This window comes from Lutjanus erythropterus, chromosome 1 (assembly GCF_056507025.1).
Source record: "Lutjanus erythropterus isolate fLutEry1 chromosome 1, fLutEry1.hap2, whole genome shotgun sequence".
Taxonomy (NCBI): domain Eukaryota; kingdom Metazoa; phylum Chordata; class Actinopteri; order Lutjaniformes; family Lutjanidae; genus Lutjanus; species Lutjanus erythropterus.
In genome coordinates, this window is record NC_139317.1 from 24412678 (window position 1) to 24426916 (window position 14239).

The following is a 14239-nucleotide window of genomic DNA, read 5'->3' on the forward strand; positions in this document are numbered from 1 at the left end:
TCTTAAGTCATTTAAAACTTACTTACTCATTGAGATTTAGAAGAAATCGTGGCTGGTATTAACATAAAGATCAATTACAAACTATTGATAATCATTGTCACCATGTTTTGATAATCAAAGTTTTATGAGTGTGTCTCTGTGTGTAAAACTATGAAGTACAGAAGAAAACTGAGAGTGAAAGCAGTGTAAGACTGAGAGTACCGGGAGTGTGTGAGGTGGTGGGTGGGGTGGATGTGTTTCTCCTCCTTAACACGCATGGCTGAGGTCGTTTATGTAAATGCGTGAATTTAATTTTCAAAAGGACGGCCCTTTTCTTTGCCCAATGAAAATGAACCGCGGCTGACACCTGGCTATAAACCCAGGAAGGAACCCAAAGTCCTAATCAGAAATCTGCTGAAAAAACCCCGGAGAGGCGCAGCAGCAGCAGCAGCAGCCAGCAGCAGGCAGACAGACAGACGAGTGGACGGAGAGACACGGCCGCGATGACTTCCAGTAAGATCGAGATCCCCGGAGAGGTGAAGAGCGACCCCGCTGCTCTCATGGCATCCCTCCAGCTGATGCCCTCACCGGTGCCCAACCCGGAGATCAAGTACACCAAGGTCTGTTTCTCTACCGCACCAAACTAACTTTGCGCGAGAAGAGCCAGATTGTTGTGCTCGTACATGTGATCGTGTAAACTTTCTCTTGAACTGAACTTTGTGTTAGAGCAGCTGAAGCTTCAGCTCACACAGAGCTGCAGCTGACAGACTTCTCCGGACAAAACTTCCACTTCAGACCTGAAGTTAAAGTCCCGATGAGGTTTTTTTCAGTGTTCCTCTGCATTAAATTATCAATAATCCCCGGACAGGAACATTAACACTAAACAAGTAGATAATGGACGTAAAACATTTGATTCATTTTATTATTCTCTTGCTTTCACTTTGCTAGAAAAAACATAGATATTTACATTGCATAAACCTGGGATTATGTAAGGCTGATAATTGATTTCACATATAATTTGATGCCAGTTATGTCTATGCCACAAATTAATAGTGCTTTATAAGGCGCAATAACGTATTAACAAGGGCGTGTCATAATTTAATAGTTTGTTTTGGAATAAACTGAGGAAACTGTCTTAAAATGTACATAACACTGAGTCACACAGACAATTCTTAACTATTATTACATTTACTTTCAAATTCAGATTTTATTTACTCTACACACATCGTGGTGTGGATTACAAACATAAAATAAAACAACTATACAACCAAAATAGGTCTGTATCACAAAGTAGGTCATTTAAATAGAGGAAGGACATTACTCAAAAGTGTACCTACTACCCTTGGGTTTATCTGTCTGCATATATAAGTTTAAACATAGACGGATGATTAACAAACTATTTTGGCAGATATTTGTGTTTTTACATTCAAAGACAACACGATTGTCATCCCTCATGATTTGGCATTACAACCTTTTAATTCTTTCCAGATCTTTTTTTTAACCTCCTTTATTCTAAACTGCACCTGAAGTGAACTCTCAGTCAAGACACAGGCCAACATCCTCTCAGCTCACTGAATGGGAAGCCAATTAATGAAATGTAATTTTCAGGTAAAGTAGCCTAATAAAGGCATAAAGATAAAATAATTAGAGCGATGCGTATCAAATTGAAATATTGCTAGATTTGAGCCAAATCCTTCGCTTTATTTTAATTTTTCCATCATGATGATAATATTTCTCTTCAGTGGTGCTTTTGTGGTTTTCAGTGAGTTGTAAACTTGTTAATTTAATTAATGTTACATTGCTCACAGTGGTATTAGGAATCAGTGACAAAGGCTGAGTTTGTGTGTAAACAAAACAAATTCTTTCTGCCTGCTCTTAAAGTATTTTTACTTTCAGTGACATCGCAGCAGTTTACACACAGGCAATTGGAAGTAATTTAAATCAGGTGTCGTCTAATTATTATATGTCAGCATGTTGGTTTAGTGGATAAATGGTTTATCATTAAAATGCAGAAAAACAGATGTGATATCAGAGCTGTTTTTGGATCGCCCTGCAGTCACAAGTGTGTGGGTGGGAGAGAAGGGATGCAGACAGAGCTGGAGAGGAGAGGAGGCAAACAAAGAACTTTATTTAAGTCCTGAATTAAATCAGATATGGTTAAAAAAAAATCTGCTGTCAGAGGGATTTGAATTAAAACATCTGGTGACTGATGATGCTATATGAAAGTCCAGTTGGTAAGGGCTTCAACATTTTGTCGCCATAATAGATAAATAGCATGAAACATACTGTGGCATAACTTAACCAATAATCAATATATCACATTCTAACTCATTTCCCAGTTACACATGTTGGAAATAACTCTCACATGCAGTGGTGGATGAAGTATTTACTTAGAATTAAAAGTACAAATACTGTAGTCCGAAGATATGCAACTATTACTTTGAAGTATCAGCTAAATGTACTTAAAGTATCAAACAAAAAAGTACTGATTATGTAGAATGGCTCCTTTCACTGAATCATACACATAGCATGCAGTCAGTTTTACATTTTTTGTATACTAACGGGTAGATTATAGGAATGCATCATATCATATATTATATGTTTTTATTTGTAAAAAGTAACTAAAGCTGTCAGTTAAATATAGTGGAGTAAAAACTACAATATTTTCCTCTAAAATGTAGTGGAGTAGAAGTATGAAGTGGCATAAAATGGAAATACTCAAGGAATGTCAGCTGCAAGTACCTGCAATTTGTATTGTGTCTTGGTAGGTTTTTAAATACTTATATTTATATAGGCACACATTGACACACTTTGAAGTGAAATTAAGATATTAGTTAGAGGTAGAATCAGTAGGATTTTTCAAAACTGTTCTTAAACGCACCAGAAAGATAGTTGATTGTTGAGTCTCGTATCCAGGATGTCAAATACCAATGTTTTGGGTTGGTAAAGCATCCCAAGCACTACTAAATAGTAAGAAAATAAGGAAATACAGGCAGAGGGCTGCAGAGTCTCTGCAGATACACACACCACCACACATTTGTAGTGGGTCATAAGAGATGACTAAAAGGGATTATTTCATATGAGTCCATGCATTTTTTAAAGATAATGTTGCATATTATGCCTCTAACAATCAGGTCCTGTCGTTTGACAATCTCATTTTTATTTATGTATTTACAAGTGTATTTGACAGGTACCATGTATTATAAAAAAAAACTGCAATGTTTAAATAAATAGCTAATTTTCAGCCCCAGTCATCATCAGCCTGAGGATTGTTGCTACTGAACAAACTTGGTCTTTTAGATTCAGAACAAGTGTTTTTATGATTGCGAGATGAAAGGACACGTCTCCTATAGGACAGATTCATGATAGCATGCTCTAAGTTCAGTCAGTGTTATTACTGCTCTGTGTTAACACAAACCTCGGTGTTTTAAGTGCAAAGGGCACACTGCTGCTGCTGCTGCTGCACCGTAAAGACGACCGTACATGTTGTGTATGTTGTGAGCTTTCCATTCCCTCACCATGCAGTGTTAGTTTGTTAAGGGGGAGGACACTACGATGTGTACAGGAGGAAATTTAGGGAGCGACTTGGTGAATTAACCCCCAGGAATTTGGATCATCCAGTCCCTGATGGTTTGGTGGACATAGGGGGCAGAAGGGCCCTGATTTATGGGAACCCCTGGCGTGGGCTCTCCTCACACCCTGTTCCTGTTCTCCACCCCACTGACTGCAAGAGAAACAACCAGCAACACTGTTCACTGGCCTGCAGGGTGTGTGGATGGAGCTGCACAGATTTCCCCGTAGACATTGTTCTTTTTACTAAAGATAAATTCAACTTTTCTGCAATGTAAAGGCAATATTAATCAAATTTACATAAAAATCTGAAGTCACCATGACTTTTCTTCATTTTGCAAGGCACAGATTACATCTGAGCGACCCTGGAAAGAGAGATACGGCTGATACAGTATCATTACTTAAGAGGTTTGCTTCTATAACAGGGAAGCATGTGATAAAAAAGGGTTATTGCAATCAAGGTTTGCCCCTTGTCCTCTTCACCGAGTCATGAACTTGTCACCGTCAAAGAAACGTTGATTATATCAGTACAGCTATCCTTATCGAAGATTAGACTGCTGTTATTAGTCTCTTGATATCCCCATACACAGAACTGGTAGTTTTTACACACCCTTTCACTCTTTTAACTAAACGCATGAGGCTGTCCTATTCCCTAACCCAACATTTCTATCACTAGAAGGCTCCAACAGCTGTGTTACAAGACAGAAACAGTTTAAAGGTTGATAGGACCACAAAGGAAGCCATAAACAAGAGTGCCATGATAGGTATTTATTGATGTTTTCCACTTGTAGTACAAGAGGAGAAGAGAGACTCTGTTTTATGAATAATTAAGGCAAACAGTAGAGAAACTTTTCCTGTTCTTTTTCTGTGGGTGATACTTTTGGTCTTTGTGGTTTTTACACCGTTCAGTGATAATGAGTTGTTAAACCAGACACTTAGTGGGACAAAGTTTACAGGAATGGAAATAACGTTGCTGCCATTACTTTGAAGGAGCAGTCTGTAAAATGTTTTTTTGTGCATGTGTGTGTGTGTGTGTGTGTGTGTGTGTGTGAATGCAAGTGAAAGGTCAGCTCATTGTTTTGTCCTTTATTTTGAAATAATTGAGCCTTTTGCAAACTCTTAAAAGTGTGAAAACACGATTCACTTTAACAAATAATCACAATTTTGCCAATTAATAAGCATGTAAATGCAAAAAATGCATATTTAATATGTGGTTTGTAGTTCCAGTTTGGTCTTATTGTTTTGTTTGTTTATTTGTTGGTTTGTTTTAATATTCTATTTTACTTTTAAGTACCATATAAAATAACATGTAATCAACAGTGCTTCAATCAACAGCATCTCCCTTGAAAAGTTATATAATCAAACCCATCCTCAATACAGGGAAAACTAATTCTCTTAATAGGGTAATAACAGAAAATCTGTCAAAAACAAAAAACAAACAAACAAACAAACAAACAAACAAACAAAACATTACCAACATTACAAATCAATTTTTTTTTAACATTTTCTTCCGGTCAGGTCAGGTCTTCATTTCAGACAAAGAATGTAGCCATGATTTATCTTACAGTGAATCAAAGACAGAAACAAAGTTGTTTTTTTGTTTTTTTTTTATCATAGTTGTTTTCAGGTCACAGGAGAGTTTTATCTCAGAATGTATGTAGTAGTTTCTTTAGAAACTTAATTCAATGAGTTGATTGAATTCTGTACAGCACATTCATTCAACTCATCATTTCAAGGCAGAAGACTTCAAGATAGAAGAACTTAGGTTTTTTTTTTAAGTTTTGAAGTGTTTAGAAAATAAATAGAAATTTTAAGTTGACTCAGTTGGAAAAGACAAGTTGAGGTGATTTTTTAATGATTTAAAACAAACAAACTTTTCTAGTCAAGTAAACTTGATAGTAATTCAGATGTACTTGAGGAAACATGTTCAATGAGCTCATTTTTTAAGTTTAATTAACTTGACTAAGTACAGCTTGTACATTTACATTAAGTTAATGAGAAAACATGAGTCGATCCACTAAATTCCTGCATGATTCTCTAACAAGGAACAGGTTGAGTGATAAGATTCAGTGGCCTCCTCGTTCATTGACTGAGTTACAGATCTCTTAATCTAATCAACAGTTATAAATTTTCTTTGTTGCTTTGCTCATGGTGGCATTAGTGCGCTCTCACCGTAGGAACCTGTGCAGAACCTGTCTGCTGCAGACCCATGTGTTTGTGAATCAGTCTGTGCTCAGACATCCGCTCAGTTCGGATGAATAAGAGGCTCCATCAATCTGTCACTGATTGAGATAGCACAGATGGAGGCTTGGGGCTCCCCGATGCTAGGTGCTGTCCACCGGGGTGTAAATTATGGCCCTGTCTCACTGTGTGGGTTAGTGGCCCTGCCTCGCCAGAGCCTGACCTGCAGTTCTGGAGTTTTTCACTTCAAAACCGCCATCTTACCGCGATCAAGATCAAACAGAGCCAAAGTTAGGGGATACTGTGCAACTAAATGATTTATCACAACGAGCACAGCGAGAACTCCCCCTCCTCTCTCAGTCTTTGCTTACACAATCTCCCTGCTCGCACACACATGGCCACATACTCTCTAAAACACATCTCTTTGATTGTGACAGGGTAAGTGTGCACCGCCATTAATATGTCCGTTGGTGTGAAATGCCTACTTGTGCAGTGAGTGTAAATTACCATCTTAGCAGACACGTCAACATCATGTCCCCTGTCTCTTAATCACTGTTTAAGGAAGAGTAGTGACAGCGAGGTTACCCTGTTAACTTCCCATACCTTCAGTCTGCAGGCCCTCCTGACAAGCAACGTGTAAATCCTTACGGTGTCATTATGAAAAACACGCGGCTTCATAAATCTGTTGGAAGAGCCTTTTTTCTCCAGCGAGCAACGGGACACAGCAGCACAAACACAAGTGCTTTTTCTACATGTTTATTTGTCTGTCGAAAAGTGTCACATTTCTTTAAAAATTACTTCCTCTTTGTCCGCTGATCCCATGAGTAAAACTACTGTTTTTTAAACATTTCCTTGACCTAAGATTTGAAAAAATGGTTAAGTACACAGGAAACCCATCAAAACCTCAGATGTTCAAAGGAAAGCAGTGAGAGGAGAGGTCAATTTTAATGTTGATTCATGAAAATCAAACCGCATGCCTTTGTTTTTTGCTCTCTGCAACCCTTCATCACTTCATTTCATCAAGATTACTGAGTTCTGCTATATTTTGTGTGGTGAATAATATTTATATTAAGTCTGAAAGATGATATATTTTTGTTGGGTGATAACAAGTTTACTGCCATTTTGTTCTACTGAGATTTTTTTGAAATGAAGACTAGTGTTATCACAATAAGATATGCACAGAAACATCATGATTTGTATCCGTTCTTTTCAACCAACAAAATTATCTGTCGCTTTATCTGTATTAGAATAGAAAACCATAAGTGGGTGTGGTTTATAATGGAGGTCACATTAAATCAGACAAATGTTTTATATTCTGTTCTATTCTAATATTCATTGGCAGGGAAATTGTTTTCCCAACAAAGCATCATATAATTAATTATGAAATAAGTAATATACATTGTCATACTGTACTTTCATTTATCTATTTCTATTACATTTTCTTACTAAATTAAGTTTTATGAACCATCTGAAGCCCGCCACCACCTCCCTGTTAACCATTTTTTTAAACCAGTGCCAAGGTAATCATTGGGCAGACTCTTTCCAAATAATATTGAGCAACTTCAGATAGAAGAATAATCTATTTCTATTTCCATCGCATTATTTGTGCTTTTCCAAATACTGTATTTGGATTCGGGTGCATTCCTTGTCACAATACCAGAACTTTGATTTAACACCATTATAAAAAAAAGAAAGAAAAAAAATGATACTTCACTCCTTTTGATGTCACAACAAAAAGGAAAAAAATCCTAGGCATATAGTTTTTTAGATTTTTAAATTAACAACCTGCACACATTGCTGCTGAGACAGAAAACTGAACCTTGTCAATTGACAATAAAGAATGAACTAAACTGAGGTCTTAAATTAGCACTTGGATCATTTTATAAATAGCTTTGATTCTTTCAATGCAATACATTATTTGTACAGTGTTACATTGAATTGAAAAGTATTGGTATTGGGGTACTTTTGACAACCTGGAGGCATAAGTTTTGGGATTCATGTGTGCAGATTAGATAAATTATTGGTATAAAATATGCATTAAATGGACGAGAATCTGCCTAGAAATTTTTGTCAAGCAGTTGCATTCAGCTGTGAAAAACAAAATCTGATACTCTCTTGCGTTTTTTTAAAAAAAGTATTACGAAAATAGTGTCATACAAGCCTGAAAATGCCTTTAATCTAAACTGTCTGCTGCTGCAGTGATGTGCACAGTCTTCTGTGGTCTCTGACTACTGGAAGAAATGCAGCAAACGAGTGATTCAACTGAAAAAGTGAACAAGAAGTTGTTTGTTGTAATTACAGCTGCATGTCAAATTAGTGTTTCTCACATAACTTCTGAGCAACTTGAACCACTTGCCCACACACACAGACGAGACAAAGACATTTGCCAGCCAGTGACAGCGAGGTCGCATTCGCCAAAACCCGGGAGCGCAGGGTGGCATTGTCTGTGGGTGTGTGAATGAAAAACATGAAGGCTCCGTGGTGTCAGACATGTGGAGAGGAGCAGGAGAAAAAACACCAGCTGGTCTCCACTTTCACATGCTCTCCACTCACTTGTAACAGCAGCAATTATAAGACTTTTGAAACCCATCCAGGACCAGAGAGGAAATAGAGGTCCTGTGATAGGGGAGGATATGAAACTTCCTGCGCAGACGAGGGTTGCAGGTGCCCGGGCGGGTAGGATTCGTCGTCTGGCTGTGGAATCTTGGCGTGTTGTGTATAAACACACACATATACATAAACCCTCACTCCCCCACCCTCCCTAAACCCCCCCTCACACCAACCCACTCCACCTCCCCTCCTCACCCTCCCCCCTTTTAAAAAAAAACTGAGTACATGTTCCTTCAGCCGTTAGCATCTGAGCTGTGAGAAGAAGCAAAGAGCCAAACAGATGTTTTGTTGGCTGCAGAAAATATTTTGGCATTTCTTACTTCCCATTACAGTTCACTCCTAAAAAATGAATTATCACAAAAAATCACGCAAAGTTTTGTGAACGTGAAAAAATGAAGAATTTTAACGTCCTTGTGTTTTACAAGGTGAAGAAAGATTTTTATTTGGCGTGTGCAATTCTTTTTTAAACGGATGACAATAAGACACCTGCATCGAAAGTTAAAATACAATAAAATCAACAAACAGGCATCAATTTGTACTAAAAACATGTTTTGAACATCATATGTCATCTTTTTATTACCCCCATGGCCGTGCAGGCTGTCTTTCTCTCTCTAGATGATGTGATTGACAGCTTTTGCAGATGAGCATGAGAGTTGCTAAATGTTTTGCAGCTGCCCTGTGGCCCATGCATAAAGTCTTGACCTATATGCTTACTGCTTAGCTCAAATCCATGTCAGGCATCCTCGTTATGCATCAGGCATTAGATACCACAGATTTTTTGTCAGTTATTGATCATTTAAAAGTCGCAAGAGCAGAAGTTTTTTGTATTTAGAAAATGTTGTCATCATCTTTGCAGTCACTCGAACACCAAGTTAACTGAAGGTGGAAGAAGTAAAAGTCCTGCATTCAAAACTGCACTTGAGAGGACAGAGGTAACATAAGTGGCAAAAGTACCTACATTCTTTACTCAAGTATAAGTACAGATAAAAGTAGAAGTATTGATTCATTACTCAAGTAAAAGTGAGAAAATACAGGCTTTGAAATGTACTTTAAGTACATTTCTACTGTTTGTGTCTTGATAAAGCTAACTGAACCTCACCTTTTCTGTGTGGTTGAGTTTCCCTCTCTTGTCCGTTTTCATCCTGTTACATCTGTCGATATGCACTGATGGATACACCTATGAATCATCTTTTTTAGTGTGTTGTCGTCCCATCTATTTAGGTTGAAATCTGTCGTGATGTTGGGAAGGCAGCATGCAATGATGCAAAATAAAAATAACATGCATGTCGCGTGTCTGGTAGGAACGTGTGACTAGAGCACATGATTTTAAAGATAGCATTTTTGTATACAACTAAGTCCGAGCCTGAGCTTGAAAGTCACTTGTGGATACACCAAAAAAATATATAATATATTATAATACATTATATTTCTTCATTAAAAAATAAATATAATCAACAATTCCCCTCAAATGAGACTAGAAAATAGATATCTGTGTTAAAATGTAGGGAGTAAAAGCAAAACGTTGTCATAAAAATAAATATAGATACCTGAAAACTCTACTTAAATACAGTACAGAAGTTTTTACTTTGATACTAACAGTACGTATTATCAGCAAAATGCAGTAAAACTATCAAAAGTAAATGTACTTATTCTGCAGTAAAATGGTCCCTGTCAGTGTTTTACTATCATATTTGATATTTTTGGATGAATATTACAGCTGCAGTTATATGTAGGTGGCATTTGAATGTTGGCTGTTGAATAGTTAATCTATAGCAATGCAAAATAATTTATAAGATCATCATATGTTTGCAGCATTGCTGCTCTGTGAGAACCATATATCTCTAAAACATCAACTTTTCATGAGGAAAACAGCTCTGGTTTCAGCTTCGTGACAATGCATTTTCCAACTAATCCAAGAAGGTTTTTTAAATAGTTTATTTAGCTTAAGAAATAGGGAAATTCTCTTAACCCACAAAGGATCAAATCATCCTTCAGTTTATCACAGATATTCAAAATCAATCATTTGGGGATACACAGATTTTACTAGAAAGGAGGTGTATGACAAACTGTAACTCTGTAACTGGTAAAAGTTCAATATTTGCTTAAGAGATATAGTGAAGTAGAGGTATAAAATTATATAAAATGGAAATACTCATACAAGTACCTCAAATTTGCACTTAAGTACAGTACTTGAGTTACATTCCAGCACTGGTTAATGCTAAGTACTCTAAGTAGGCTGGTCATTGATTTTTATAAACATGAAACCATCATGTGAAGTGATAACAACGACCCCGCGGGGAATGGGAAAGAAAAACACTATTTGTCATTTGAAAATGTTTTTTTTTCTTTGCCCCTCGTCCAAATGATCCTAAAAGCAATTTTAAGAAACCTTGAGAGTTGATTTACGCCTCAGTCCTGTCATCTTAATCAAGTCTCTCAATGGAACGAGACAAAAGTTGAACACCAGTCCGAGCCCAGAGAGAGGGCCGAGCCAAGCGGCGGCTGACAGTTGTCCTTTTCTGGCCGTGATTTAGGTGGCGGCCTGCTCCACTGTTCTCCTGCTTCATCCGTCCTCCTTTAGCAGCGTCTTGTGAGAGGGGTTACGCCATGCATAAAGCTACCCACGGTCTGCATTCTTGCTCGGACTGTTGAGGCTGTCAGGGGGCTCCTCTTGATTTAAGGCGCCCCACTTCAGTGGCCCCTATAAATTTAAAAACTAATTCAGTGCTCTACAGGACTTTCTGTTTTTGTAGCTGGCCCTCTGCTCCTTATCGTTACTGACAATTTTATGAAGTGCTCTTAATGAGCGTCAGATTAAAGGTGGCCCCTGAGAAGACTGTGGAGGGAGGCCACTGCAGTCTGGTCTATCTCTATGTCTGGGATCCTCCAACAAGGACTCACTTTTAAACCTTATTATATTATGGTTTATTTTGAAATTATGTTGCACCAAACTTTAAAACTATCTTAAAATTAAGATTACATTTAAAGCTCTCTTTAAACCTTGGTTCAGTTTCTACTCTATACCTAGAATAAATTAAATTCTGTTGCACCAAAGCTTTAAACTCCAAGTTAAAAACTGTGATTCAGCATTAACATTGCACTTGAAGAGGCTTACCCTTTAGAATGGCTGCCTTTTTGAGATTGAGTGAGCAAAACAACCACATACCATGAAGAAAGTTAAAGGATTTAACCCAACTGTGTTTTATAATGTGTTTTTCTTTCTTTCTCACCAGTCGATAATTCGGCCAACAAGTTTTTCTCAAAGAAGCCATTTTGAGCCATTATGCAAAACAGGCTACCTAACTTTGCCAGCTAGTGAACAGCATAACATTTACTTAACTTTTTAGCTAGCCAGCAAGCAATGATTAAACTGTATTTATTTTTTCACTTTACATCAATAAACTTGGATTAACTGTGATTAGCTTTTAATTGTGCACCAGAACTCAGTTTGACCAGTAACTTTCAGCTGCTATGTATTCCTTAAATGTTACATCGTTTGCCAGCTAGGTAAAAATTTAAATAAAATTAAAAAAACTAAACAAAAAACATTACATTACTTTTTAGCTAACTAAACATTTAACAAAAAGTTCCATTGTTTGCTAGCTAGCTACAAAGTAACACAAAAAAATGTTACATTGTTTGTTAGCTAGATAAAAAGTTAGTTAGCCTAACTAGCCTACTCATGATGGCTCAGCACAGAAACTCTAATTTCTCCTTCCTTAAGAAAAACGTGTGGGCTGAATTATCAGATGGAGTGAAAGAAAGAATAGACACAACATAAAGCTTTCTCCAAGGACCTGGACTATTTTGCTCAGTTGGTCTCAAAAAAGAGGTTAAACCTCCTGAAGTGTAAGTTTAAAGTTAAAACTTGGGACATTTTAAATTGGAGTTTAAGAGGTTTAAATTTAAATGTTTTTTTACGCTAGTTTTAAAGTTTGTCACAACATAATCCTAAATTAAACCTGATTTAACTGGAACCCAGCCTGTGTTTTTGTGTGTGTGTTAAGGTGTGTGGGGTACAGTGTGGGCACAAAAGAACTATATAGAGGAATGAGTGTGTAACGTATGGCTCTTGCAGGGTGGTACACACAGATACCGAACACCTTAAACGCCTGCATGTGAGTTATTCATACGCAGCGTCCACATTATGAGCCTGTGAACCGTGGGAATGAAGAGGAGGAGGAGGAGGAGGAGGGAGACAGCAGAGTGATGTGTTTGCTCCAACAGTTTTCAGACTCCCTGGCATTTTATACCAACTTTAAAGTAAACACGGCTAACAGTTTACAGCCAATTAAATAGTACTTACAGGCCAGCGTTTATGGAGGTAAACATGGTGGAGAGTTTAGGGAGGCTCAAGCCAGTGGGACACTTGAACCCTGCTCTCAGGTTTGCTCTCGGTGCATCTGAACTACTCTAAAGTAGGAGGCCGGTAAGAGCATATGTATACACAAAGATAGATTTGTGCCAGCAGATGTTCTCCCTGCACTCTATCTATCAGGCAGACTGACAGCCATTAAAAACAGTGTGTGAGTAGTCAGACTAATGGATCTAAACATGTCAGCGAGGAAGGAGCTTTTCTTTTTCTTTAACGTGTGTAATTTCAAATCACACCTCACATTTTGTTCCACTTTTCATCAGCTTATGAAGCTTGTACTTCAGTGACATAATTCTCAGCTTTGTGACTATATAAACATTTATTCTTCTTGTTCTTGTCTCTTTTGGTCTTAATAGATGTTGAATGTGTCCAGGTTCCCAGGCGGTTGTTTAACGGAAGACTCCCTTTAACGCATCACAGAAACCAAGCGCGGCACGTGTTTTATGATCTCGTAAACGAGCAGTGATGTTGTGAAACGTGTGTCTGTGTGTTTGAGGGTAGGTGGGTGGGGGTCTGGTGTCTGATAGGGATTTATCTGCCCCCCCCCCTTCAAACCCACCCCTTTGTCTGGATGGTGGAGCACTCCCCAGAGAGCAATGCTGGACAGGCAGGAATCTCTGTCCAGATTTCCAGAGATTCTCCCATATCCCTTACACAAGAGTCTGCATGAGAGCTGTAAGCCTTTCACAGCCTCATCTACAAGCACATCACTGCAGCCAACATGGTGTAATGAAATGACTGCTTAACATAATGTAAATATTTAAAAAAAAAAAAAAAAAAAAAAGGTTGTCATCATCTCCCACTCAAACTCAGCTCGGCTGCAGATGAAGTCAGTTTGAATTAAGTTTAATTCATGCAAAGAAACTAAAGCATAACTTAATGTTCATGACACCAATGCATTGCATCTTTTTGCTTAAGTATTAAAATCAGATTTTTTTCCATGCAGATTTTCATCAACAATGAATGGCAGGACTCTGTTAGTGGGAAGGTCTTCCCTGCATACAACCCGGCTACTGGAGAGCAGATCTGTGAGGTCCAGGAGGCAGATAAGGTAAATACTTTACGGCATCTTCCATCTGTCTTTTCAGTTGAAAACAGGGTTACCTTACTCCTAATACTTTGAAGGAAGAATCATTTACTTACTACCATCAAAGTCCTGCATTCAAGATAAGTAGAAGTATTGGCAACAAAATGCGCTAAAAGGCATAGTTTGGATTTTTTGAAGTGGAGTTGTATAAAGTACTTATCCCTAGTCCGTGTATTACCTACAGTAGGTTAAAAAGGCAGACTTAAAGAGACACCCCCATTTGAAAAACTTCAAAATCAGTGTCTCTTTCTAAAGATCATCTTGTTTCTCAAGATAATCCACAAACTTTGTTGTGAGCAGTTTCATGTAGGAACTATTTTCTTTCTAGTAGAAGAGAAATTTTTTTCTGGTAGATCTTAAAGTAGGTTGGTAGATTTTGCTGGAGAAGTTGCTAGACAAATAACATTTCTTATTATTTTTCTTCTTCTTCTCATGAC

At 37.7% G+C, this 14239-nt stretch overlaps 1 protein-coding gene across 1 annotated transcript in view; it reads left to right on the forward strand.

Moving 5' to 3' along the window:
* Positions 1 to 318: 318 nt before the first annotated feature.
* Positions 319 to 14239, forward strand: part of aldh1a2 (aldehyde dehydrogenase 1 family, member A2) — a 37322-nt gene continuing 23401 nt past the window's right edge. The window contains exons 1-2 of the mRNA XM_084717775.1: positions 319 to 599; positions 13662 to 13766. Of these exons, the coding sequence (XP_084573901.1) occupies positions 483 to 599; positions 13662 to 13766 (222 nt within the window). The 5' untranslated portion in view covers positions 319 to 482. The remainder of the gene's footprint in view (positions 600 to 13661; positions 13767 to 14239) is intronic.